Here is a 24,097-nt window from a genome sequence, read left to right on the forward strand (position 1 = left end):
TTGGACCCCCCCCCCCCGCCCCCATCTCTCCTCTTCCCCGATCCCCATTTCCCCTTTTCTCTCGCTGTCTCTCTCCTTCCTTTTCCCAGTCTCCTTTCCTCCAGCTCTGTATTCAGGGCCACATGCTCCCCTGATCAATTCCCACCTTTCCTCTCCTGTCATCCTATCATCACCTTTGGTCTGTTTCCCTGTGCTCTTCCACCTGTCCCTCCTTCTCCAGCCTTTTCATTCAGGTGCCCGTCTGCTTTTTACTCATACCTTGAAGAAGGGCTCGCCCGAAATGCGGGTTATAGATCTTTATCTCCTATGGACACTGTGGCACCTGCTGAGGTCCTCCAGCATTTCAGTGTTTACACAAACACCAGCAGCACTATCCTGTAGGATCTGAAGGCACTGAGAGGTCAACAGAGTACGGCCTAACTCTTGCTTCAACAAAGGAAAACCTCTCTTTAATACAAGTTGAGAAACAATTAATGAAATATCCTGTGGAAGAAAGGCAACCTCACCAGGGGCCGCGTTCTGGCGAATGGGATGGATCAGATGGCAGCATGCTTGCAGTTCCTTGGAACAGTCGCTTTGGTTGGCTTTCAGCTTCCATTTCACCTGAGTCACGGAAAGAGATTAATCATCAAACTGCAGACAATGCTTCCCTCTCAAACATTCCAGCCTCCAACTTGGGGAACCTAATCCTGAACTTCAAGGGTCCTGCAGCACAAAATTCCAGGCTAGCACTGGAGAGAGAGAGAGTAGTGTACTTTCAAAAGTGACAGTGCATTGAAGTTCCATCTGTTCTCAGGCTAATACAGCAGGCAATTGTGCTGGAGTATGTCAAGGTTAAGAAAAAGAAAGTGCTGAATCTTTGTAGAAACGTTCAGATAAATAAGTCCTGGAACCAGGTGAGATATGGGCACAGGTTACAACAGGAAGCAGGGAAGAGATTGGTGGCGCATTTAACAATAGTTTTTCACCTTCCCTGGCCACAGGGGAGGTACTGGAGGATTGGAGAAAAGCAAATATAGTCTCTTTATTTAAGAAAGGCAAAGAGAATCCTGGGGATTATAGACCAGTGAGTCTTACATCAGTATTCTGCCTGGAAGTTAATGACCAGTAGCATTCTGCAGGGATCTGTTCTGGGACCCCTGACCTTTGTGATTTTTATGAATGACTTGGATGAAGTGGAGGGATGAGTCAGTAAATTTGCAGATTATACAAAATCCCCTTTCACACTTGCCAGTGATCCCAGGAATCGAACGCCAATTGGCCTTTAAAGTGGCAAGTGTGAAAGCAAAATTTGCTCAGCGCCGGCATCAGATGACGTCATCATCATCTTCAGATCATGTCAGTTGAGATCAGTCAAGTGTGAAACGGGCAATTGCATTGCAGGCACTTCCGATTAAAGGTAGAACAGACTAAACGCCGGGGATAAACCCTTGCAAGTCTGAAAGCGTTCAGTGTCCCAGTTAGGAGTGGTCTAGTGTAAAAGGCCAAACCCCCATTCCTATCCCGGAACACACTGAACGGCTGATTTACTGGGATGCGAGTGTGAAAGGGGCTAAAAATTGGAGGTGTTGTGGATAATCCAGAGAAGGTTGCTGTAGATTACAAGGCATAATGGTGTGCTGGTCTTCATTAGTTGGATATTGAAGTCAAGAGCTGTAATGTCAATTTAATTTAAAGATACAGTTCAGTAACAGGCCCTTTGAAACCATGAGACCACACCACCCAAATACACTCTTTGTGACTAACTAACCTACTAACCTCATTCGACTTTGGAACTTGGGAGGAAACTGGAGTACCCAGAAGAAACCCATGTGGTCACGGAGAGCATGTAAATTTCCTGCAGACTGCGTCGGATTCAAACCCTGGTCACTGGCCTTGTAATAGCCTTGTGCTATACAACTTTTAAAAAAACTGGTTGGACCACACTGAGTATTGTGTTCAGTTCTGATCACTCATTTCGGGAAGGATGTAGAAATTTTAGAGGGTGCAGAGATTTACCAGGATGTTGCCTGGATTGGAGAACATCTTATGAAGTAAGATTGAGTGAGGTAAGGTTTTATTTTCTTTGGAGTAATGAAAAATGAGAGGTGACAACAGAGGTCTACATGATTATGAAGAGCTTAGAGAAAGGAGGTGTGTGTGTGTGTGTGTGTGTGTGTGTGTGTGTGTGTGTGTGTGTGTGTGTGTGTGTGTGTGTGTGTGTGTGTGTGAGTGATATATAAATATATATATATATCTCATATATTTTAATATATATATTTATTCATTTATATATCTCTCACACACACGTATGAGTTTTTAAAAAAAAGTACGTGGTAGGTGCCTGGAATGCATTGCTCGGGGTGGTGGTGCAGGCTGTTACAGTTGGGATATTTTGAAGACTCTTATATGGGCACGTGGATGTAAGCAAAATAGAGGATTATGGATATGAGGGACAGAAGGATTAGATTGTTGTGAAGGAGGTTTACAGAAGTCGACACAACATTGTGGGCTGTGGGACCTGCAGCTGTAATGTTCTATGTTAAGATGTGCTTCAACAGTCCAGGGTACTATCATAAGTGCAATTAATCCTTTATACCATTCACCCAAAATTAGATGAAAAGCAGATCAATTAGGCATTATCACATTGCTTGTCACATGATTTTTGCATAAAATTGCAGTGGCCTTTCCTCCACTTCAAAAATGACTACAAAAGACCATCACAAGATGTAAACTGTTTTGGATTCCATCCTTTTTCAAAAAAGACTTGCATTGCTCAGCAGGATTGGAAATTAATAAAGATCTGAAGGAGCATGCATCTACAGTCACAGGCGCACCTCACAAATTGATGGCACAACGCCCAACATGAAGATGACTTTGTCCACAAAACCTGGACTTGGGTTAATTTTTCTTATTGCTGTGGCCAGATCTAATTGGCTTCATAATTAAAATATTTACTGTGGTAAACTGGAGAGGTGAAAGGTCTTCCCATGTGCAGCAACACCTGGTACACAAGAGCCGGGAAATAATAATCTCCTATGCAAGTCACCTACCATCATAATTGGTGGAAACACCCATTTCTGAACTCCCCCGTCATTAATATGCAGTCACCAATGACCAGAACTCTCTGGAACAGCCACATGAAGACTGAAGTGCAGATCACAAACTGATAATTTTTTCACCGGCATTGACTGTGAAAAGATACATGGAGGCTAGGGAACTCAGGAATTAAACAATGATGTCTAAAAGAGAAGCCACATTATAGAAGGAGGTGGAAAAGGTCTTAAAAATAAAGGTAAATAAATTCCTCGGTCATGGTCAAGTGTATCCCAGGACATTAGGTTAAGGTTGGAAGAAATTGCAGCTTCAACTGAAACTGGAAATTCTAGTTCGAGGAAGAAACCAGCCTCCGGCAGAGATTTCTGCATCAAAGTTAGGTGCCCATAGGCTGGAGGGTGGCCAACGATTTAAAAAAAAAAGCTGCAAGAATACACCAGGGAAATAGGTTTGTCAAAAGTTTTCTAAATCAATATATAGAGGTACCAACTAGAGAGAGTGCAATACTGGATCTCCTATTAGTAACAAGAAAGGACAATGTATGTGTAAAACGGAACACTGTGATCATAATTATGGACAAAGGTATGTCTGGTCCTCAAGTTGAGATTGTAAATTGAAAAAAGGCCAATTGTGAGGAAATGAAAAAGAAGCACAGATTGGAGCAGGTTGTTCAGTGGTAATGATGTACTTGGTAAATGGGAGACCATCAAAGGTGAAATTTTGAGAGTACATATTTTGTATGTTCCTGCCAGGATTAAAGGCAAAGTTAATAAGCATGGGGAAACCTTTCTTTAAGGGATATTGAGGATCTGATAAAGATCCTCAATATGGCAGGTTTAGGCAACAAGGAGCAAATGAGGTACCAACAGAATAGAAAAAAATACAAGGAAAACCTTAAGGAAATTAGGAGGGCTAAAAGAAGACAAGAGATTGCTTTGGTTGATAATGTGAAGGAAAATCCTATGGGTTGCTACAGAACAGAAGGATAGCAGATGACAAAATTGGTCCTCTTGAAAATCTTTTTAATATTTTACACATGCAGCACACTAACCAGCCCATGAGCCTGTATCCCCTGTACACCAATCAACTATAACCACTGTATATTTTTGAAAAGTGGGAAGGCACCAGAGCACATGGAATAAATCCAGGCAGATACAGGGAAAACATACAAACTCCTGACAAATAGCTCTGGATTCAAACTTGGGCAGCTGACACTGTTGTAGTCCTGCGCTAACTACTATTTTTACCATGCCATCCAGAAATCAGAGTAGTCAACTATGCATGGAGCCAAAAAAGATTTGGGAGATCTTAAATAGCTTTTATTGCATCTGTAATTATTCAGAAGACTGACACAGTGAGGCAAACAAGCAGTGAGGTCATGGAACCTATACAGATGAAAAAGGAGGAGGAACTTGCTGTCTTGAGGCAAACAAGGATGAATAAATCCTCAGGGCCTGACAAGATATTCCCTTAGATCTTGACGCAGGCTAGTGAGAAATTGCAGGGGCCCTGGCAGATTAATTTAAAACGATCTTAGCCATAGATGAGATGGCGGAGGATTGTAGGGTAGCTCATGTTGTTCTGTTGTACATAAAAAAAAGTTCTAAAAATAATCCAGGAAATCATAAGACATTTAGCCTGATGTCAGTTACTGGAAGTTATTTTAAGAGATTAGGTAGCTAGCGACTGATTAGGGATCATCAGCAGGGCTTTGTGCATTGTAGGCCGTGTTTAACAAATCTTAGTTTTTCAAGGTTACCATAAAAGTTATGAAGGAAAGGCTGTGAATATTGTCCACATGGCCTTTGACAAAGTCCCACGAGGGAGATTATTCAGTAAGGTTCAGCCATTCGATGTTCCTGGTGAGGTAGTAAATTGAATTAGACATTGGCTTTATGGAAGAAGCCAGAGATGGCAGCTTCTCAGGCTGGTGGCCAGACTAGTGGTGTGCCTCAAGGATTGGTGTTGGGTCCATTGTGGTTTGTCATCTATATCAATGATATGGTTGATAATGTGGTAAATTGGATCAGCAAGTTGGCAGATGACACAAAGATTGGAAGTGCAGGCACAGCGAGGAACGCTTTCAAAGCTTGCAAAGGAATTTGGACCAGCTGGAAAAATGGCAGATGGAATTTAATGTGGATAAGTGTAAGGTGTTGCACTTTGGAAGGACAAACCAAGGAAGGATATGCACAGTAAATGGCTGGACACTGAGGAATGCTGTAGAACAGGGGGATTTGGAAACACAGATTCATAATTTCCTAGAAAATGGCATCACAAGTCAATCAGGTGGTAAAGAGAGGTTTTGGCATATTGACCTTCATAAATCCAAGCACTGAGTAAAAGAATTGGGATGTTAGTGTAAAAATATAGAAGACATTGGGAAGCCAAACTTAGAGTACTGTGTGCAATTTTGGTCACCTAACCAAGGAAGATATCAATAAGATTGAAAAGAGTTCAGAGAAGATTTACAAGGATGTTGCCTGAACTTGAAGAATTAAGTTACAAGGAAAGATTAGGACTTTATTCCCTGGAGTGTAGAAAAAGGAGGGGGATACAGGAATATAAAATAATGATGGGTATAGATAAGAGTAAATGCAAGCAGAATTTATTCACTGTGGTTAGGAGAGATAAAAACTAGAGGACATGGGTTAAGGGTGAAAGGGGAAAAATTCAAAAGGAACATTAGGGAGAACTTCACAGAGAGTGGTGCGAGTATGGAATGAGCTGCCAGCTGAATTGGTAAATTAAGGCTCAATTTTGACATTTAAGAAAAATTTGAACATGTACACGGATGGGAAGGGTATGGTCTGAGTGCAGGTCATTGGCACAGACTGAATAGGTCAAAGGGCCTGTTTCTGTGTGGTAGTGTTCGATGATAGTATGGAACTATAAAGTGGTGAGATTAACATCAGATCAGGACAGAATTTACTTGCATTTGGAAAGGCCAGGATTAGTAATGATCAGTATGGTTTTGTGACACCTTACACTTACAAAATAGTGACTCACAAATTTGACTGAGTTTTTTAAAAAAAGAGGTGACCCAGAAGACTGATGAGGATAAGGCAGTAGATATTCTCTACATAGACCTTGGGAAGGTCTATGTAGCCCAGATGCTAGGCTGCTTTGAAAGGTCAGACCATGTGATCCAGAATCAAGTCAAATTTATTGTCATTTGATTGCCCAAGTACAACCTGCTTTCCTATCCTTGGTGCAAAACATGTAGACACACAACAATGCATATGCAGGACTAGTATTCATATACAGGAATACAAATAAACAAATATCATTGCGTGAATACAAGTCTCAGCTATTAGTGTGAGGAGTTCAGTGAGCTGGCCAAATGGATACAGAGTTGGCTTGAAGGTTGGAGTCCATGATGGTGATTGTGGGGGGGGGGGGGGGTTAATTAGAACAATGTATTGCAGATACAGGCCCTTTAGCCCACATATGTGCTGAACAGTATGTCCAAATCAAACTAAAAATCAGCTGCCAGTGCCTGATATCCCTCTATCCCCTTGACATTCATGAGTTTATCTAAAAGCCTCTTAAATACGACTACTGTATCCGTTTCCACCACTACTCCTGGTAGCCCATTCCAGGCATCTATCACTGCGTAAAATATCTTCCTCCCATCACCTTGAACATATATCCTCTCGAGTGTGACAATTTCGGCCTAAGGAAAAGATTGATTCAATGTCCCTCATGATTTCACACACCTCTATCAGGTTTCCCCTCAGTCTCTCCTCATAACTCGTACCCTCTAAACCAAACAACATCCAAGTAAATTCCTTCAGTGCTCTTTCCAAATCCTCCACTTCCTCTTGTAATGGGCAACCAGAATGGCACAAACTGTAACATTCCAAGTATGGCATAACATCTGTTGAAGGTGAATGGAAGAAGGTTTAGGGGAGATGTCAATTTTTTAAAAAAATACATAGAGGAGTGGCTCCCTGGAATGCATTGACAGGGGTGGTGATGGAGGATGGTACAATAGGAACTCTTAAAAGACTGAAATAGCACGTGGATGCAAGATAAATGGAGAGTTATGGGCTGTGAGGGAGGGTAGGTTGATGTGGAGTTGGTTTATGAAGGTCAACACAACAGCTGAACTGTTCCATGTTAGACGATGGGTGCATGATACCTATCATGGGTTGCTTTCTTTTGACTGTTAAGCCTCACTTCTTGTGGGTGAGCTGTACATTTGGTGAAGTGAAAGACAAGGCTGCAGCTAATTCAGGGAGGCATAGTTAGTGTAGTGGTTAACAGAAAGCTATTAAAGCGGCAGTGATGCAGGTTCGAGTCCCTGTGTCCATGTGAGTTTCTCTGGTATCCTCCTACATGATCACGTGGGCTCCTGGGCCAGTTACTATGCTGCATCTCTAAATTTAAATTTAAAAAATAAAATAAAATTGGTCTCCTCAAGTCTGTGACCAGGCCTGTGTAATACTATATTACCACCAATCTACTAGAAGATCATGATTGATGTTCGACTTTAGCACCATTTTCTTGCCCTGTTACTTTCAAGTCCAAAAATATATTGACCTCTGTTTAATGTACAATCAGTAACTGGGCTTTAACACCCTCAAGGTTAAGGAATTTCAAAGATACGTCACCCTCCTTGTGAAGAAATTACAATTCATTTCTGTCATACAACAAACCTGCCATCCAGGAACCCATCTGTGATCAATGTTGCTTTCCCTTTATTGGAAGCATACCCTTTCTTGGGTAGGGAGTCTAAACTTGTACACAGCGGAGGTCTCACCAAGGACAGTGTAACTGTACCAAGACATTTATTCTTGTTCTCAAATGCTTCAACAATGTAGGGCAGAATACCATTTGCCTTCCTAATTGCCTACAGGAGCTGTGTGTTTGGTTTCAGTGACTGTGAACAGGGTATCATTTTATCATCAGTGTTTTGTCAATCTTTCAAGTTTATGAAAAAAAAACTTTGCTTTTCTATTTGTTCTTCCAGAGAGGAAAATATTTGTTTTATATTGTGCCATGTGTTGTCCATATTCCCATAGAACTTCACTACATTCTCATCAATATTCAGATTCTTACTTTTGTGTCATCAATAAAATTCGAAAAGCTACATTCAGTCTTTTCAGACAAATTTATTGACATGGATTGTGAATAGTTGGAGCTTAAGCACTGATCCTTTCTGCCTCAATCCAGGCTCAAATTCTACTCACTCCATTGTGGGATTTGATCAAAAGTCTTCTGAAAATCCAAATACATTATACCCAGAGGGTCCCTTTCATCCACTCAACTAAATGCATTCACAAGGAATGCCATCAGGCAAGCCAAACTTGATTTCCTGGTTATAAATTCAGGTGAATCCTGTTCAAGCATATTAGAGTCAAAGAGTAATATAGCATGGTACAGGCCTTTCATCCCAACTCCATAATGCTGCCTGTTTTCTAAGTGTCTTGACATTACATTCTTTATCAGTGATTCCAGCAGTATTCCATTCCCACACTGAAGGAACATTTGAGGTAAGTTTCATGATCAGATATTGCAAGGCCCTTGAGTAATAAAAAAGTAGTAGGAAATAATTTAAACAAGAAGCAATGATGCAGAACTGTGCAGGACAGGCTGGTGTGCTGGAGCACGTCAAGGTTAAGTAAAAGGAACTGCTGAATTCTTCAAAATATTTGGATTGACGAGTCCTTTGGACTGAACACTTATATACTCCAGGAAGCAAGGGAGGAGATTGCTGGACTATTGGCAATCTTCCCCAACCACAAGAGAGGTATCAGAGGATTGGAGAATAGCAAATGTGGTCCCCTTGTTTAAAAAAGTATGAGGGACAATCATAGGACTAATTGACCTGTGAATCTTATGTTAGTGTTGGGCAAATGATTGGAAAGGATTCTGAGGTACAGGATTTACAAGCATTTAGAGAAGCATAGTCTCCTTAGGGATAGACTGCATGGCTATGCGAGGGGTAGGTTGTGCCTCACCAGCCTAACTGAGTTTTTCGATGAGGTGACAAAAGAAATTGATGAAAGCAAGGCAGTGGATGCGTTGTACATGGACTTTCGTGAGGTGCTTGATAAGGTCTCACATGGCAGGCTCATTCAGAAAGAGATTTGGCATGGGATACATGGAACTTGCGTGGATTTGGAATTGGTTTGCCTGCAGAAAGCAGAGGGTGATGGTAGATGAAGTGTATTTTGTCTGTAGCCAGTGACCAGTTCTGGGACCCTGCTCTTTGTGATCTTTATAAATGACTTGGAAGAAGTGGAAGGGTGGGTCAACAGGTTTGCAGACGACAAAAAGGTCCATTTGCCTGTCTAAATCTTTTACATGTTCCTAATGTACCAGCCTCCACCACCCACCACTCTGTGTAAACAAACTCATCTCTTACTTCTCACCTAACTTTCCTCCACTTATCTTAAACTGCTGTCCTCAGGTATTGCTTTGTCATCCAGGAAAAAAGGTGCTGCCTATCCACCACATCTATGCCCCTCAATTGTGTATACCTCTATTAAGTCACCTCTTAAACTTTGACACTCCAAAGTGAAAAGCTTCAACTCATTCAACCTTTCTTCAAATAAGCAGAAAAGATACATTTTCTCTGAACCCTCTCGAAAGCCTCCTCGTCCTTCCTATAATGAGGCAAACAGAACTGAACTCAATACTCCAAGTGTGGTCTAACCAAAGTTTTATAGAGCTGCATCATTACCTCATGCCTCTTGAACTTTAACTGCTTCAGAGTATCAATATTTCATGGTCACCTGACAGCACAAAAGTGTCATATTTTAAACAGGAAAGCCAACATTTTGTTCATTTTTTTCTCATAGATATCAGGCTCCTGAACATCCCTTTACTAACCTAACCATAACCTCTCCAGGACCACAAAAAGCAGCCTGCACAATTGAAATGCAAAATTTTTCTTGCACCAATTGTTACTGTGAATAACTTTTTACCTTTGTTTTATTATCTTTCCTTAATTAGGCTAATTTAATTTATTGGTTTGTGTTTACGAAAACTAACCATTTGGTTGCTAAAGATCAGAATTTTGGTGCATGTGTATGTTGTAGTTATGTATATGAAAGAAAGTATTATCATTATTTACCTTTTCGCTTCAGAGGCCCCAACACACTGGGCCTGATGCAGTTGATAGGGCTCTGACTTCTCCTACTGAGTGCACAATGGAGATCAACAAATTAAAACCAAAGTTTATCTAATTTCAAAATTCCATCATTAACAATTCAGAAGAAAAAAAATTAAGATCTTCCCAAGGAAGCATAACAAAGAGGCTTGGAAGAGCTCTCCTGTGTGCAATGAATTCTCTCCGACAGGAGATGGCTCCCTTAAGAACTTCGCAGGGTAGCACAAAGCTGCAAAGTATTTGGACATGAGCATCAATTTATTTCTTAGAACCTTGAATTAAACAATGCTTATAAATTCAACTATGCAGAAAGAAATATTATTTATTCATATTAAATACATAATGTGCATTTTAGTGTAATTGGGTTTAACACAACAGAATCAAGCTCTTCAGCTGAACTCTCCCATATTGTCTGTCTGAGCTTGTCCCACTGCCTGCCTTTGACTCAGGTCCCCCCCAAACCTTTCCATGTACCTGTCTAGATGTCTTCTGAATGTTGTAATTGTACTCTATTCTACAAGTTCCTTTGGCAGCCTGTTCCACACACCCACCAACCAACCTCTGCGTGAAAAAGGTGCCACTCAGGCCCCTTTTAAATCTTTCCCGCTTCGCAAACCTCTGCCCTCTAGTTTTAGACAACGCTCTCCTGGGAATAAGACTGAATATTCACCTTATCTATACCCCTCACAATTTTATAACCTCTCCTCTACAAAGATCTGTCACCTCAGATAACCTTCTGCATTGTTCACTTCATCATTCTCATCCAAATTATTAAGACAGGTGAACTGCAGTGGATCTTGGGCCGACCTCTACGGTATAACACTGGACACACACCTCCAATCTGAAAAACAATCATCCACTGCCACCCTCTATCTCCTACCATCAAGCCATTATCTTAATTGAATTGGCCAGCTCATCCTGATTCCCATCTGATTTAATATCCTGTACCAACCTAACATGGGTCCAAGAAGACAATGTCTAAAATCCTGCCTGCCTTCATCAATTTTCTTGGTCAGATCTTCAAAATCTTCAAATTTGAGACGATTTCCCATGCACAAATCCATGCAGACTATCCCTAATCAATCCTCACCTTTCCAAACACATGAAGGTAGTGTCGCCTCCAGTTGAGACAGATAACATCTGATTCCACGCGGTGCTACTATGTAGTAAGTACTCTGGATCAAGAGACGGCATGCTGAGTTTCCGATTTTCGGCAGCAGCCTCTGGAGGAGGGCAAGTATATGGCACTCAAGAGTCTGCTCATCCATATCTTTGGCTTCTCATGACATAAGCGAGCAGCCAGTTTACTTCACTTGGATGGTTTGGGAGACAGGACCCCTTCTGTGCTCATGAATGAAATACTGGCACTAGCATAAGGGCATAGACCCTGCCTTATTTTTGAGTAGGCTTTCTTGGAATTGTTGCCAGAAGATTTACACATGCTGCTGGCCAATGAAGATTTCAGTGACCCACAGAATGCCGTGGCCCATGCTGACATTTTATGGCAGGCTACGCAAGGAAGCGTGACATCATTAGGACAGGTCACCAGATCCTGCTCACAGCAGCCGGAGCATGCGACTCCAACTAGCAGCAGGAACCATCAAATCCCTAGTCAGACTGCCAGTCAGCCAGGAGACAATGGGACGAAGATAGCACCCATTGGCGTTTCTACCATCAACGCTGCTGCTGAGTTCCCTGTGTGTTTCAGGGAAACGCCGGGGCCAGCCGTCACCAATGGCTGCAGCAGCTGACCATCGAGACAGCCTTTTATATTCCAGCCAACATTTTTGGTGCTTACAGAGGCTGATATCAGCATGCTTTCCCCTTCAAGGTATGACACACGTAACAGAAAACCCGAGACATCATTGAAAGCCGCAAACCGCAGTATTATCCAGACATTTGGCACGCATGGATCCCGCTTCAGTTCGGCAATACTAACTTCACTTAGATGTTCACATTGGCCATGGTTGCACCACCGCTACTGGGAGCTGATTTTCTCAGAGCACATGGTCTGCTGATTGATCGAACACTTTCTGACCTTCGCCCTAGGTGAGGGCAAGCTGCCAGCCCTGCATTTAGACTCTGTTACTCTTTTGGAGAATGAATTTGCCAGGTTTTTGGCGGAATTTCCTGCAATAATTATGCCGCAATTCATCTCAGCGATGCTGAAACATGGCATGCAGCACCACATACCAACCGAAGAGACACTGCTGCATGCCCAAGCTCGCAGGCTCCCTCCAGATAAACTTAATCTGGCCAAAGAGGAGTTTGAAAGGATGGAGGACATGGGTATTGTACAACAGTCCAAAAGCTCCTGAGCCTCCCCACACCACATGGTACCCAAGGCCACAGGTGAATGGGAATCCTGCGGAAATCCACAATTCTCAGGAACATCTGTCCCACCTGCGCAAGCTTTTCATTCATTTGAATGAGTTTGAGCTGACTATCAACCCAGCCAAGTGTCAATTCGGGTTAGCAACCATCAACTTTCTTGGACATAGAATCATCAAAGAAGGAACAAATCCACTACTGGCAAAAGTCGAGGCGATCCAGGCAGTTGCTAAAGCCAGCACGGTTTGAGGCCTCCAGGAGTTTATTGGAATGGTGAACTTTTGTCACCAGTTTCTACCATCAGCAGCTTGCATCATGCACCCCTTCTTCGCCCTGGTGTCAAGACAAGGCAAGGGATGTCATTTGGGATGAAGAATCATTGGCCGCATTCAAGAACACCAAGGAAACTAATGCTGCATTGCTGGTCCACCCAAGAACGGATGCACTGACAGCCCTGACAGTGGATGCGTCCAGTACAGAGGTTGGAGGGGTGCTTGAATAGTACATCGATGGGCATTGGAAACCATTGGCTTTCTTTAGCAAGCACCTAAGACCACCATAACTCAACTACAGTGCTTTCGATCGAAAATCATTGGCACTGTACCTAGCTATCAGATATTTCAGATACTTTCTAGACGGCAGGCATTTCACGGCTTTTACGGACCACAAGCCTTCACTAAGATATCAGATCCATGGTCGGCTTGTCATCATAGACATTTATCATATATTTCTAAGTTCACAACGGCCATCGAACACATCTCCGGAAAGGCCAACGTAGTGCCAGATGCACTGTCGCGCCCGACCATACTATCTGTGCAGACTTTAGCTCAAGGGGTGGACTATGTTGCGCTTGCAAAAGCACAACAGGCAGATGAAGAAATTCCACATTACGGAACAGCAGACTCAAGCCTGCAGCTGGAAGAAATCCCGGTAGGCCTGGGAGAGCTCAAACTCCTATCTACAGGTTGTCCTTGCCTAATCATTCCATTGGCCTGGAAGTGGCAGGTATTTTGACGCGGTACACGGGTTGGCATATCCATCGATCAGAATGACCGCCAAGATGATATCCAACAGATTTGTGTGGTATGGCCTTCGAAAACAGGTCAGCAATTGGGTGAAGACATGCACTCATTGCCAAACATCCAAAGTCCAGCAACACACAAAAGCCCACTACAATCTTTTGAGCTGACATATTGGAGATTTGACCATGTACACTCAGACATTGTAGGCCCCCTGCCAGTGTCACATGGTTCTCATTTTCTTCTCACTATAGTGGATCATGCCATGTGATGGCCAGAGGCAGTTTCACTGGCAGACATGACTATCGACACGAGCCAGGGCCCTCATTTCCACCTGGATAGCATATTTCGGTCTGCCAGCACACATCTTGTCTGACAGGGGTGCCCAATTCAAATCAACCCTGTGGTCAGCAATGGCCACCCTACTTGGAACCAAGTTGCACCACACAACTGCGTACTACCCACAATCCAACGGACTAGTAGAAAGGTTCCACAGGCATTTGAAATTGGCCCTTATGGCAGGTCTGCAGGGACCTAACTGGGTTGATGAATTGCCGTAGGTATTCTTGGGCATACAAACAGCACCTAAGGATGATATAGGTGCCTCATCGGCAGAGCTGGTTGATGACGTTCTCCTGATGGTTCCAGGAGAATTTGTATCAGACTCACAAGAACGGGAGGAAACACCCGCATGGTCCTAAGCAAGCTCCGCGAGAAGCTCGGTTCTTCAGCGCCCATACTGACATCTCAACATAGTCAGGTCAGGTCATATATACCCCAGAACTTGCAGGACTGCAAGTACATTTTTGTACAGAAAGGAGCACACTGAGCACCATCCCAGCATCTGTATGAGGGTCCGTTGAAGGTACTAAGACACAATGGTTCAACGTACACTTTGGACATCAGAGGTAAAGAGGAAGCTTTTGCAAATTACCGCCTCAAACCTGGCCATCGGCGGACAGTAAGGCCACCCAAACAAAAAAATATATAGTCTTTGGGAGTCCGCGGATTGCCGGTTCTGGGTGGGGGGGGGGGATGTGGTCCATGTGGCAACCCACTTACCAGCAAGCAAATCAGCTCCCAAAATGGCAGATGTGCTGTGGAAAACACAGGAAATTAATTTGCATCCAACACAGGTTTTTAATCTGGGCTGACGACATCACTGATGATGTCATTTCTTGTCCATGTTATAGAAGCAGTGATGAAATAAGCCCAGCATGCAAGCCTTGAGGTGTCAGTCTTGCACTAGACTCCACAGCATGTACATCGAATTCTCAGCATATACATCAACTCGACAACGTGTACAGCGATTCCACAACGTGTACACCGACATCAATAGTCGCTCAATATGGAATACTTCACTACAATATGAATATTTCTGCCAGGGCACCTGCAATATTTTCCATACAATGTCCCAGGATTTATCTACCTTTTTTTTTAATATTTTTATTTCACACCATAAACCACATTCACCATGATACATACTTTTTCCTTTTCAAATATATACAGTGCCATTTTCTCCCCCCCACCTCCTCCCATCCCACCCTCCCTACCTCCCCCCTCCCGTCCACTCAAAGCACAAAATCTAGGATACACCAAACCAGTCAAACAATGTTGTCATTCAATAAAAATAAACAAGAAATTCCACTGAGTCAATTCTTTTCATTTCCTTATCCTTTCATTAACTTAGGTAGTGAATTTCCCGGTAGTTTTTCTCTATTGTGTTTCATGTAAGGCTCCCATATTTGTTCAAATATTTCAATATTATTTCTTAAACTATATGTTATTTTTTCTAATGGAATACATTTATTCATTTCTATATACCATTGTTGTATTTTCAAAGTATCTTCCGATTTCCAGGTTGACATAATACATTTTTTTGCTACGGCTAGAGCTATCTTAACAAATCTTTTTTGTGCATCCTCCAAATCAATTCCAAATTCTTTGTTTTTTATATTACTTAGGAGGAAGATCTCTGGATTCTTTGGTATATTGTTTTCTGTAATTTTATTTAATATTTGGTTTAGATCTTCCCAAAATTTTTCTACTTTCTCACATGTCCAGATTGCATGAATTGTTGTTCCCATTTCGTTTTTACATCGAAAACATCTATCAGATACTGTTGGGTCCCATTTATTTAACTTTTGAGGTGCAATGTATAGCCTGTGTATCCAGTTATATTGTATCATACGTAACCTCGTATTTATTGTATTTCTCATCGTGCCAGAACATAACTTCTCCCATGTTTCCTTTTTTATCTTTATATTTAAATCTTGTTCCCATTTTTGTTTAGTTTTACCATTTGTTTCCTCATTCTCCTTTTCTTGCAGTTTAATATACATATTTGTGATAAATCTTTTGATTATCATTGTATCTGTAATCACATATTCAAAGTTACTTCCCTCTGGTAAACTCAGACTGCTTCCTAATTTGTCCTTCAAGTAGGATCTCAATTGGTAATATGCCAGCACTGTATTTTGAGTTATATTGTATTTATCTTTCATTTGTTCAAAGGATAATAATCTATTTCCTGAAAATCAATTTTCTATTCTTTTGACCCCTTTTTTCTCCCATTCTCTAAAGGAAAGGTTATCTATTGTAAAAGGGATTAGTTGATTTTGCGTCAATATTAGTTTTGGTAATTGATAGTTTGTTTTATTTCTTTCTACATGAATCTTCTTCCAAATATTGAGTAGATGATGTAATACTGGAGAACTTCTATATTGTACCAATTTTTCATCCCATTTATATAATATGTGTTCGGGTATCTTTTCCCCTATTTTATCTAATTCTAATCTAGTCCAATCTGGCTTTTCCCTTGTTTGATAAAAATCTGATAGGTATCTTAATTGTGCGGCTCTATAATAATTTTTAAAGTTTGGCAGTTGTAAGCCTCCTTGTTTATACCATTCTGTTAATTTATCTAGTGCTATCCTCAGTTTCCCCTCTTTCCATAAAAATTTCCTTATTATTTTCTTTAACTCCTTGAAGAATTTCTCTGTCAGGTGTATTGGCAATGCCTGAAATAGGTATAATATCCTTGGAAAAATGTTCATTTTAATACAGTTTACCCTTCCTATTAGTGTTAGTGGTAAATCTTTCCAATTCTCTAAATCGTCCTGTAATTTTTTCATTAGTGGATAATAATTGAGTTTATATAGTTGGCCGAGGTTTTTATTTATTTGTATACCTAGGTATCTTATTGCTTGCACTTGCCATCTGAATGGTGATTCCTTCTTAAATTTTGAGAAATCTGCATTATTCATTGGCATTGCTTCACTTTTATTTACGTTAATCTTGTAACCCGACACTTCTCCATATTCCTTCAATTTCTTATATAATTCTTTTATTGATAGTTCTGGTTCTGTTAAGTATACTATAACATCATCCGCAAATAAACTGATTTTATATTCCTTGTCTTTTATTTTTATCCCTTTTATATTATTTTCTGTTCTTATCAATTCTGCTAGTGGTTCTATAGCTAACGCGAATAATAAAGGTGATAGTGGGCATCCCTGCCGTGTTGACCTGCTTATGTTAAATTGCTTTGATACATATCCATTTACTGTCACTTTCGCCAATGGTCCCTTATATAATGCTTTAATCCAATTAATATACTTCTCTGGTAAACTGAATTTTTGCAATACTTTGAACAAATAATTCCATTCTACTCTGTCGAAGGCCTTCTCTGCGTCTAAAGCAACTGCTACTGCAGGTGCTTTATTTCCTTCTACTGCATGAATTAAGTTAATAAATTTAAAAATATTGTCTGTTGTGCGTCTTTTTTTTAATAAATCCAGTTTGGTCTAGATTTACCATTTTCGGTACATACTCTGCTAATCTGTTTGCTAATAGTTTAGCTATTATCTTATAATCTGTGTTAAGTAAAGATATTGGTCTATATGACGCTGGTGCGAGTGGATCTTTCCCTTGCTTTAGTCTTCTTTGGCTTGGCTTCGCGGACGAAGATTTATGGAGGGGGTAAAAAGTCCACGTCAGCTGCAGGCTCGTTTGTGGCTGACAAGTCCGATGCGGGACAGGCAGACACGATTGCAGCGGTTGCAAGGGAAAATTGGTTGGTTGGGGTTGGGTGTTGGGTTTTTCCTCCTTTGCCTTTTGTCAGTGAGGTGGGCTCTGCGGTCTTCTTCAAAGGAGGTTGCTGCCCGCCAAACTGTGAGGCGCCAAGATGCACGGTTTGAGGCGTTATCAGCCCACTGGCGGTGGTCAATGTGGCAGGCACCAAGAGATTTCTTTAGGCAGTCCTTGTACCTTTTCTTTGGTGCACCTCTGTCACGGTGGCCAGTGGAGAGCTCGCCATATAACACGATCTTGGGAAGGCGATGGTCCTCCATTCTGGAGACGTGACCCATCCAGCGCAGCTGGATCTTCAGCAGCGTGGACTCGATGCTGTCGACCTCTGCCATCTCGAGTACTTCGACGTTAGGGGTGTAAGCGCTCCAATGGATGTTGAGGATGGAGCGGAGACAACGCTGGTGGAAGCGTTCTAGGAGCCGTAGGTGGTGCCGGTAGAGGACCCATGATTCGGAGCCAAACAGGAGTGTGGGTATGACAACGGCTCTGTATACGCTTATCTTTGTGAGGTTTTTCAGTTGGTTGTTTTTCCAGACTCTTTTGTGTAGTCTTCCAAAGGCGCTATTTGCCTTGGCGAGTCTGTTGTCTATCTCATTTTCGATCCTTGCATCTGATGAAATGGTGCAGCCGAGATAGGTAAACTGGTTGACCGTTTTGAGTTTTGTGTGCCCGATGGAGATGTGGGGGGGCTGGTAGTCATGGTGGGGAGCTGGCTGATGGAGGACCTCAGTTTTCTTCAGGCTGACTTCCAGGCCAAACATTTTGGCAGTTTCCGCAAAGCAGGATGTCAAGCGCTGAAGAGCTGGCTCTGAATGGGCAACTAAAGCGGCATCATCTGCAAAGAGTAGTTCACGGACAAGTTTCTCTTGTGTCTTGGTGTGAGCTTGCAGGCGCCTCAGATTGAAGAGACTGCCATCCGTGCGGTACTGGATGTAAACAGCGTCTTCATTGTTGGGGTCTTTCATGGCTTGGTTCAGCATCATGCTGAAGAAGATTGAAAAGAGGGTTGGTGCGAGAACACAGCCTTGCTTCACGCCATTGTTAATGGAGAAGGGTTCAGAGAGCTCATTGCTGTATCTGACCCGACCTTGTTGGTTTTCGTGCTAAAGTACTAAAGTAATTGCTTTAGTATTACTGTAATTATTGCTGTTTTACATGAATCTGGTAAGCTTTGTGTTTTATCAATCTGGTTGATTACTTCCAGGAGGGGAGGAATTAATAAATCTTTAAATGTTTTATAGAATTCTATTGGGAATCCATCCTCTCCTGGTGTCTTATTATTTGGTAATTTTTTTATTATCTCTTGTATTTATACTATTCCAAATGGTTCTGTTAATTTATTTTGTTCCTCTATTTGTAGTTTTGGTAGTTCAATTTTAGTTAGAAATTCATCTATTTTCCCTTCTTTCCCTTCGTTTTCAGTTTGGTATAATTGTTCATAGAATTCTCTAAAGTTTTCCTTGATCTCCTTTGGATTATATGTGATTTGTTTGTCTTTTTTCCTTGATGCCAATACCAATTTCTTAGCTTGTTCTGTCTTAAGCTGCCATGCTAGAATTTTGTGCGTTTTTTCCACTAGTTCATAATATTTCTGTTTTGTCTTCATTATATTCTTCTCCACCTTATATGTTTGTAGTGTTTCATATTTTATTTTTTTATCTGCCAATTCTCTTCTTTTGGTTGTATCTTCCTTCATTGCTAATTCTTTTTCTATATTTACTATTTCCCTTTCCAACTGCTCTGTTTCCTGATTATAGTCCTTCTTCATCTTGGTTACATAACTTATTATTTGCCCTCTAATGAACGCTTTCATTGCATCCCATAGTATAAACTTATCTTTCACTGATTCCGTGTTTATTTCAAAATACATTTTGTCTTTCAATTAATTCTCTAAAATCCTGCCTTTTGAGTAACATGGAGTTTAATCTCCATCTATACATTCTTGGAGGGATGTCCTCTAACTTTATTGTCAATATTAAGGGTGAATGGTCTGATAATATTCTAGCTTTATATTCTGTTTTTCTTACTCTATCTTGCATACGAGCTGATAACAAAAATAGGTCTATTCTTGAGTATGTTTTATGTCTAGCCGAGTAATATGAATATTCCTTTTCCTTTGGGTGTTGTTTCCTCCATATATCCAAAAGTTTCATTTCTTCCATCGATTTAATTATAAATTTGGTTACTTTGTTCTTTCTGTTAATTTTTTTCCCAGTTTTGTCCATATTTGAATCCAAATTCAGGTTGAAATCCCCTCCTATTAATATGTTCCCTTGCGTATCTGCTATCTTCAAAAAAATATCTTGCATAAACTTTTTATCTTCTTCGTTAGGTGAATATACATTGAGTAGATTCCAAAACTCCGAATATATCTGACATTTTATCATTACATATCTCCCTGCTGGATCTATTATTTCCTCTTCTATTTTAATTGGCACATTTTTACTAATTAATATAGCTACCCCTCTTGCTTTTGAATTATACGACGCTGCTGTTACGTGTCCTACCCAATCTCTCTTTAATTTCTTGTGCTCCAATTCAGTTAAATGTGTTTCTTGCACAAATGCTAAATCAATTTTTTCTTTTTTCAGTAAATTTAGCAATTTCTTACTTTTAATTTGGTTATGTATTCCGTTAATATTTAAAGTCATATAGTTCAGCGTAGCCATTTTATACTTTGTTTATCTTCCCTTTCCGTTTCTCCATCATTACCTTTCCTTCTTATCCATTTCTGCTTTCTTGTTTTGAACACTTTATAAGACAACATTTCTAAAACATCAAACATTTTCCCTATTCTCCTATTTAAAACTTCTTTAACCCCAATCTCCCCTCCCCCTCCTGAGTTGTCCTTTATCCCTTGTCGGACAACCACATCTCCCCTCTCCATTTGGATTTGCGAATTCACTCGCAAACGTCAGCTGATTTTGCAGTGACCGTAACTCCTCCCCATCCAGCCCCCCCAGAAAAGATTTCAATTTTCATATGTAACAAAGGTCACTCTTTTAATTCCCTCCTTATTCCCTCTATTCCATTTCCCTCCCTTATTAATTCTTGTCTATACTTTATATATTTTCCTCTAAATACGGATACATTCATGTATGCACACTATAATATATATATATATATATATATATATACACACATATACCCCTTTACACATATACATATAGATCGTGGTCATTTTTACTCTTATTACATGTCTTCATCTCTGCTTGTTTTGTAGTTGTTCTGCAAATTTCCTTGCTTCCTCTGGATCCGAGAATAGTCTGTTTCGTTGCCCTGGAATAATTATTTTAAGTACTGCTGGGTACCTTAACATAAATTTATATCCTTTTTTCCATAAGATCGTTTTCGCTGTATTGAACTCCTTCCTCTTCTTCAGGAGTTCAAAACTTATGTCTGGATAGAAAAAATTTTTTTGACCTTTATATTCCAGTAGCTTTTTGTCCTCTCTTACTTTCTTCATTGCTTTCTCCAATATATTTTCTCTTGTTGTATATCTTAAGAATTTTACTAAAATGGATCTTGGTTTTTGCTGCGGTTGTGGTTTCCTGGCTAAAGTTCTATGTGCCCCCTCTATTTCCATTTCTTCCTGTGATTCTGGTCTTCCCAGGACCCTGGGGATCCAATCTTTTATAAATTCTCTCATATTCTTGCCTTCTTCATCTTCCTTAAGGCCCACTATCTTTATATTATTTCTTCTATTATAGTTTTCTATCATATCTATCTTCTGAGCTAACAGCTCCTGTGCTTCTTTAGCTTTTTTATTAGATTCTTCTAATTTCTCTTTTAAGTCTTTTACTTCCATATCTACAAATGTTTCTCGTTTTTCCATATTTTCCACTCTTTTTGCCAATTCTGATATGGCCACTTCCATTTTATTCATTCTTTCTTCTGCGTTCTTAATTCTTCTTTTTATCTCATCAAATTCTTGTAATTGCCATTCTTTCAATGATTCCATATATTCTTTAAAAAAAGATACATCCATTTTCTTGCCTTTCTCTTCTTCTTCCACTTCTTTCTGTTCTTCTTCTTCTTCCTCTGGATTGGCCATCTCTTGTTTCCTTGTTTTCTTTTTACCCTCTTCTTTCTTGTTGTCATTATTGTCTGTGTTCTGCACCTGCTGCTGTGCTGCAGGTGTCTCTCTCAGCTGTGGAGATTGACTCCGCAGCTGTTCCCCCCTCCCGTCAGTGTGTTTTTTTTTCATGCGTGGTTGCGCACTTTTACTCGGCTCTGCGAGCCAGTTTTGTAGCCCCGAGCCCGGGACCTCCACTGACCTGTGGGAGCGGGCTTCTCTCTCCGCGGCGGGCCTCTTCGGACAGGTAAGGCCTTCACCTTCTTCTTCCGACGTCTTTCCTTCTTCTTTTCTTCCCGTTGTTTTTGGTTTTTCTTTCTTCGCTGCCATTGTCTTCACACTTTTACTTTCACTTTGTTTTGGTTTTTAAGTTTGTGCCTTTGTTTTTTCTCTATCTTTTTTTAACTTTTCTGGAGAGGGCTGGAGTTCCCCGACTGGCCACTACTCCATCACGTGACTCCCCCTCGGATTTATCTACCTTAATGAGTTTTCAGACCTTCACCATCTACTCAGAATCAAAGAACACAGATGCAGGCGAAGGCTATTCAGCCCTTCTCAACCTGCACCACCATTCAATAAAATCATGGCTGACTATGTGAATTCTGTACCAGATTCCTACTTTCTCTCCATTCTCCTCAATCCCTTTGGACACAAAGAACACATAGAACCCCTTTTTGAATATATCTAATGAATTGGTCTCAACAACTTTCTGTGAAGCAGGTTCTACAAGTTCATAAGTTAATGAAAAAGTTTCTCTTCATCCCAGACATAAACAACTTATCATTAGACTGTAACCCATTGTTCTGGACTTTCCCAACATCTGCAAGATTCCTCTTGTATCTAACCCTAATGGGTGGTCAGAATTTTATACGTCTCACTGAGATCTGTCTCATTCTACTAAAACTCTAGTCTTTCTTCACACGTCAGTCCTGCCACCCCAGGAATCAGTCTGGTGAACTTTCACTGCACCCCTTCAATAGCAAGAATCCCCTTCCTCAGATGATGAGTCCAAAACTGTACACAATGTGTAGCATCACCAAGGCCCAAGATATCTGCAGTAAGACCTCCTTGCTTCTATATTCAAAAGCTTTTACAAGAAAAAGGTTTGCTTTCTTCACTCCCTGCTGTACCTACATTCCAACTGGATGCACGACATCCAGGTCTCGATGCACCTCCCCTTTCCCCAATTTATCACCATTCAGATAATAATCTTCCTTCCTGTTATTGCTACCAAAGAGGATAGATTAGCACAAAGTAATCCAAGTGTGGCCCAACAAAACTTTTATATAGCCTCGTGACTTCCTCACTCTTATACTCAATGTTGTGCCCAATGAATGCTTTCTTGTACTTTAGTGGCAGGAAACAAATCTGGAACATAATCGAAACAAATTGGCAGCACGATTTGAGCTAATACAGCTCCAGCGACTTGGGTCCAAATCCATGGCTGTCTGTAAAGAGTTTGTATGTTTTCCTAGTGTCTGCATGGGTTTTCTCCAGCTTCCTCCCACGTTTCAAAGATGTACAGGGTTAGTAGGTTAATTAGTCACGTCGGTGTAATTGGACCGTGGGCCAAATAGGCCTGTTACTATGCTGTATCTCTACATTTTAAAAGAAAACATGGAATAGGCAGATAACTGGTTTCTAGTTTGCAGGGAGATAGACAGTTCCTGAATGTTTTAAACACAGAAATGCTGGAGGGACTCAGCAGCACACAGTGTCCATGGAAGGTAAGGATATATAACCAATGATTCAGGCCTAAGCCCTTCTTCAAGGTATCACCTTATGGGTAAGAATAGGGAGAGAAGAATATTTTGGAGTAAGAGTTTGGAATCATTTAGACCATGGTTTCAGAACTGGCCCAGCATAGTGGACCACATATGAACTTCCATCAGTCCTCATGTTAACAGGTAACATTTATCTGCACAAACCAGCCACTCAAAATGTTCTATACAACAATACATCATCAAATCTTTGTGTTACCAAAATTGTTTGTGAAAATTTAAAAAAAATAGCAAAAAAGATATTGGGCATTTACAGGATATTCACATGAAACAAGAAGGGTATCAACCAAATTTTGGGGCGGGGGTGGTTAGGAGAGATGGGGGAAATTGAACAAGTATGAAGGATCACTAAGAATTTGCTAGGTTAAATAAGGGAATGTTATAGAAAATAGACCAGGATACACGTAGATCATTTCCTGAAAGTGATAACACAGGTAAACAGAGTGGTGAAGGGGTTTGACACGTTTGCCTTCATCGATCAGGGTACTGAGTACAGGAGTTGGGACTTCACGTAACTTCATGTTCAAGAGGTTGGAGAAGCCGCATTTGGAGCATTGTGTGCAGTTCTGGTGGCCCTGCTAAAGGAAAGACTTTATTCAGCTGAAAAGTGAGACAAAAGGATTCACAAAAATGTTTCTGGGAT

The 24,097-nt window shown here is 40.9% G+C and overlaps 1 protein-coding gene across 25 annotated transcripts in view; it reads right to left on the reverse strand.

The window, feature by feature from the left end:
• The window catches only part of pabir2 (PABIR family member 2), an 89,317-nt gene that overhangs the window by 12,261 nt on the left and 52,959 nt on the right, over window positions 1-24,097 (reverse strand). For 20 of the 25 annotated variants that reach the window (XM_069893586.1, XM_069893580.1, XM_069893575.1 and 17 more), the window contains 2 exons: window positions 10,121-10,185; window positions 507-603 (listed from right to left, as the gene is read on the reverse strand). In XM_069893586.1, coding sequence (XP_069749687.1) covers window positions 507-603; window positions 10,121-10,185 — 162 coding nt within the window. Of the gene's footprint in view, window positions 1-506; window positions 604-3,052; window positions 3,171-9,735; window positions 9,780-10,120; window positions 10,186-20,751; window positions 24,033-24,097 lie in introns of those variants that run through there. The other 5 variants (XM_069893592.1, XM_069893593.1, XM_069893598.1 and 2 more) reach the window with 5 other exon arrangements.

Source organism: Narcine bancroftii, chromosome 8 (genome assembly GCF_036971445.1).
Source record: "Narcine bancroftii isolate sNarBan1 chromosome 8, sNarBan1.hap1, whole genome shotgun sequence".
In the NCBI taxonomy this organism is placed as follows: Eukaryota; Metazoa; Chordata; class Chondrichthyes; order Torpediniformes; family Narcinidae; genus Narcine; species Narcine bancroftii.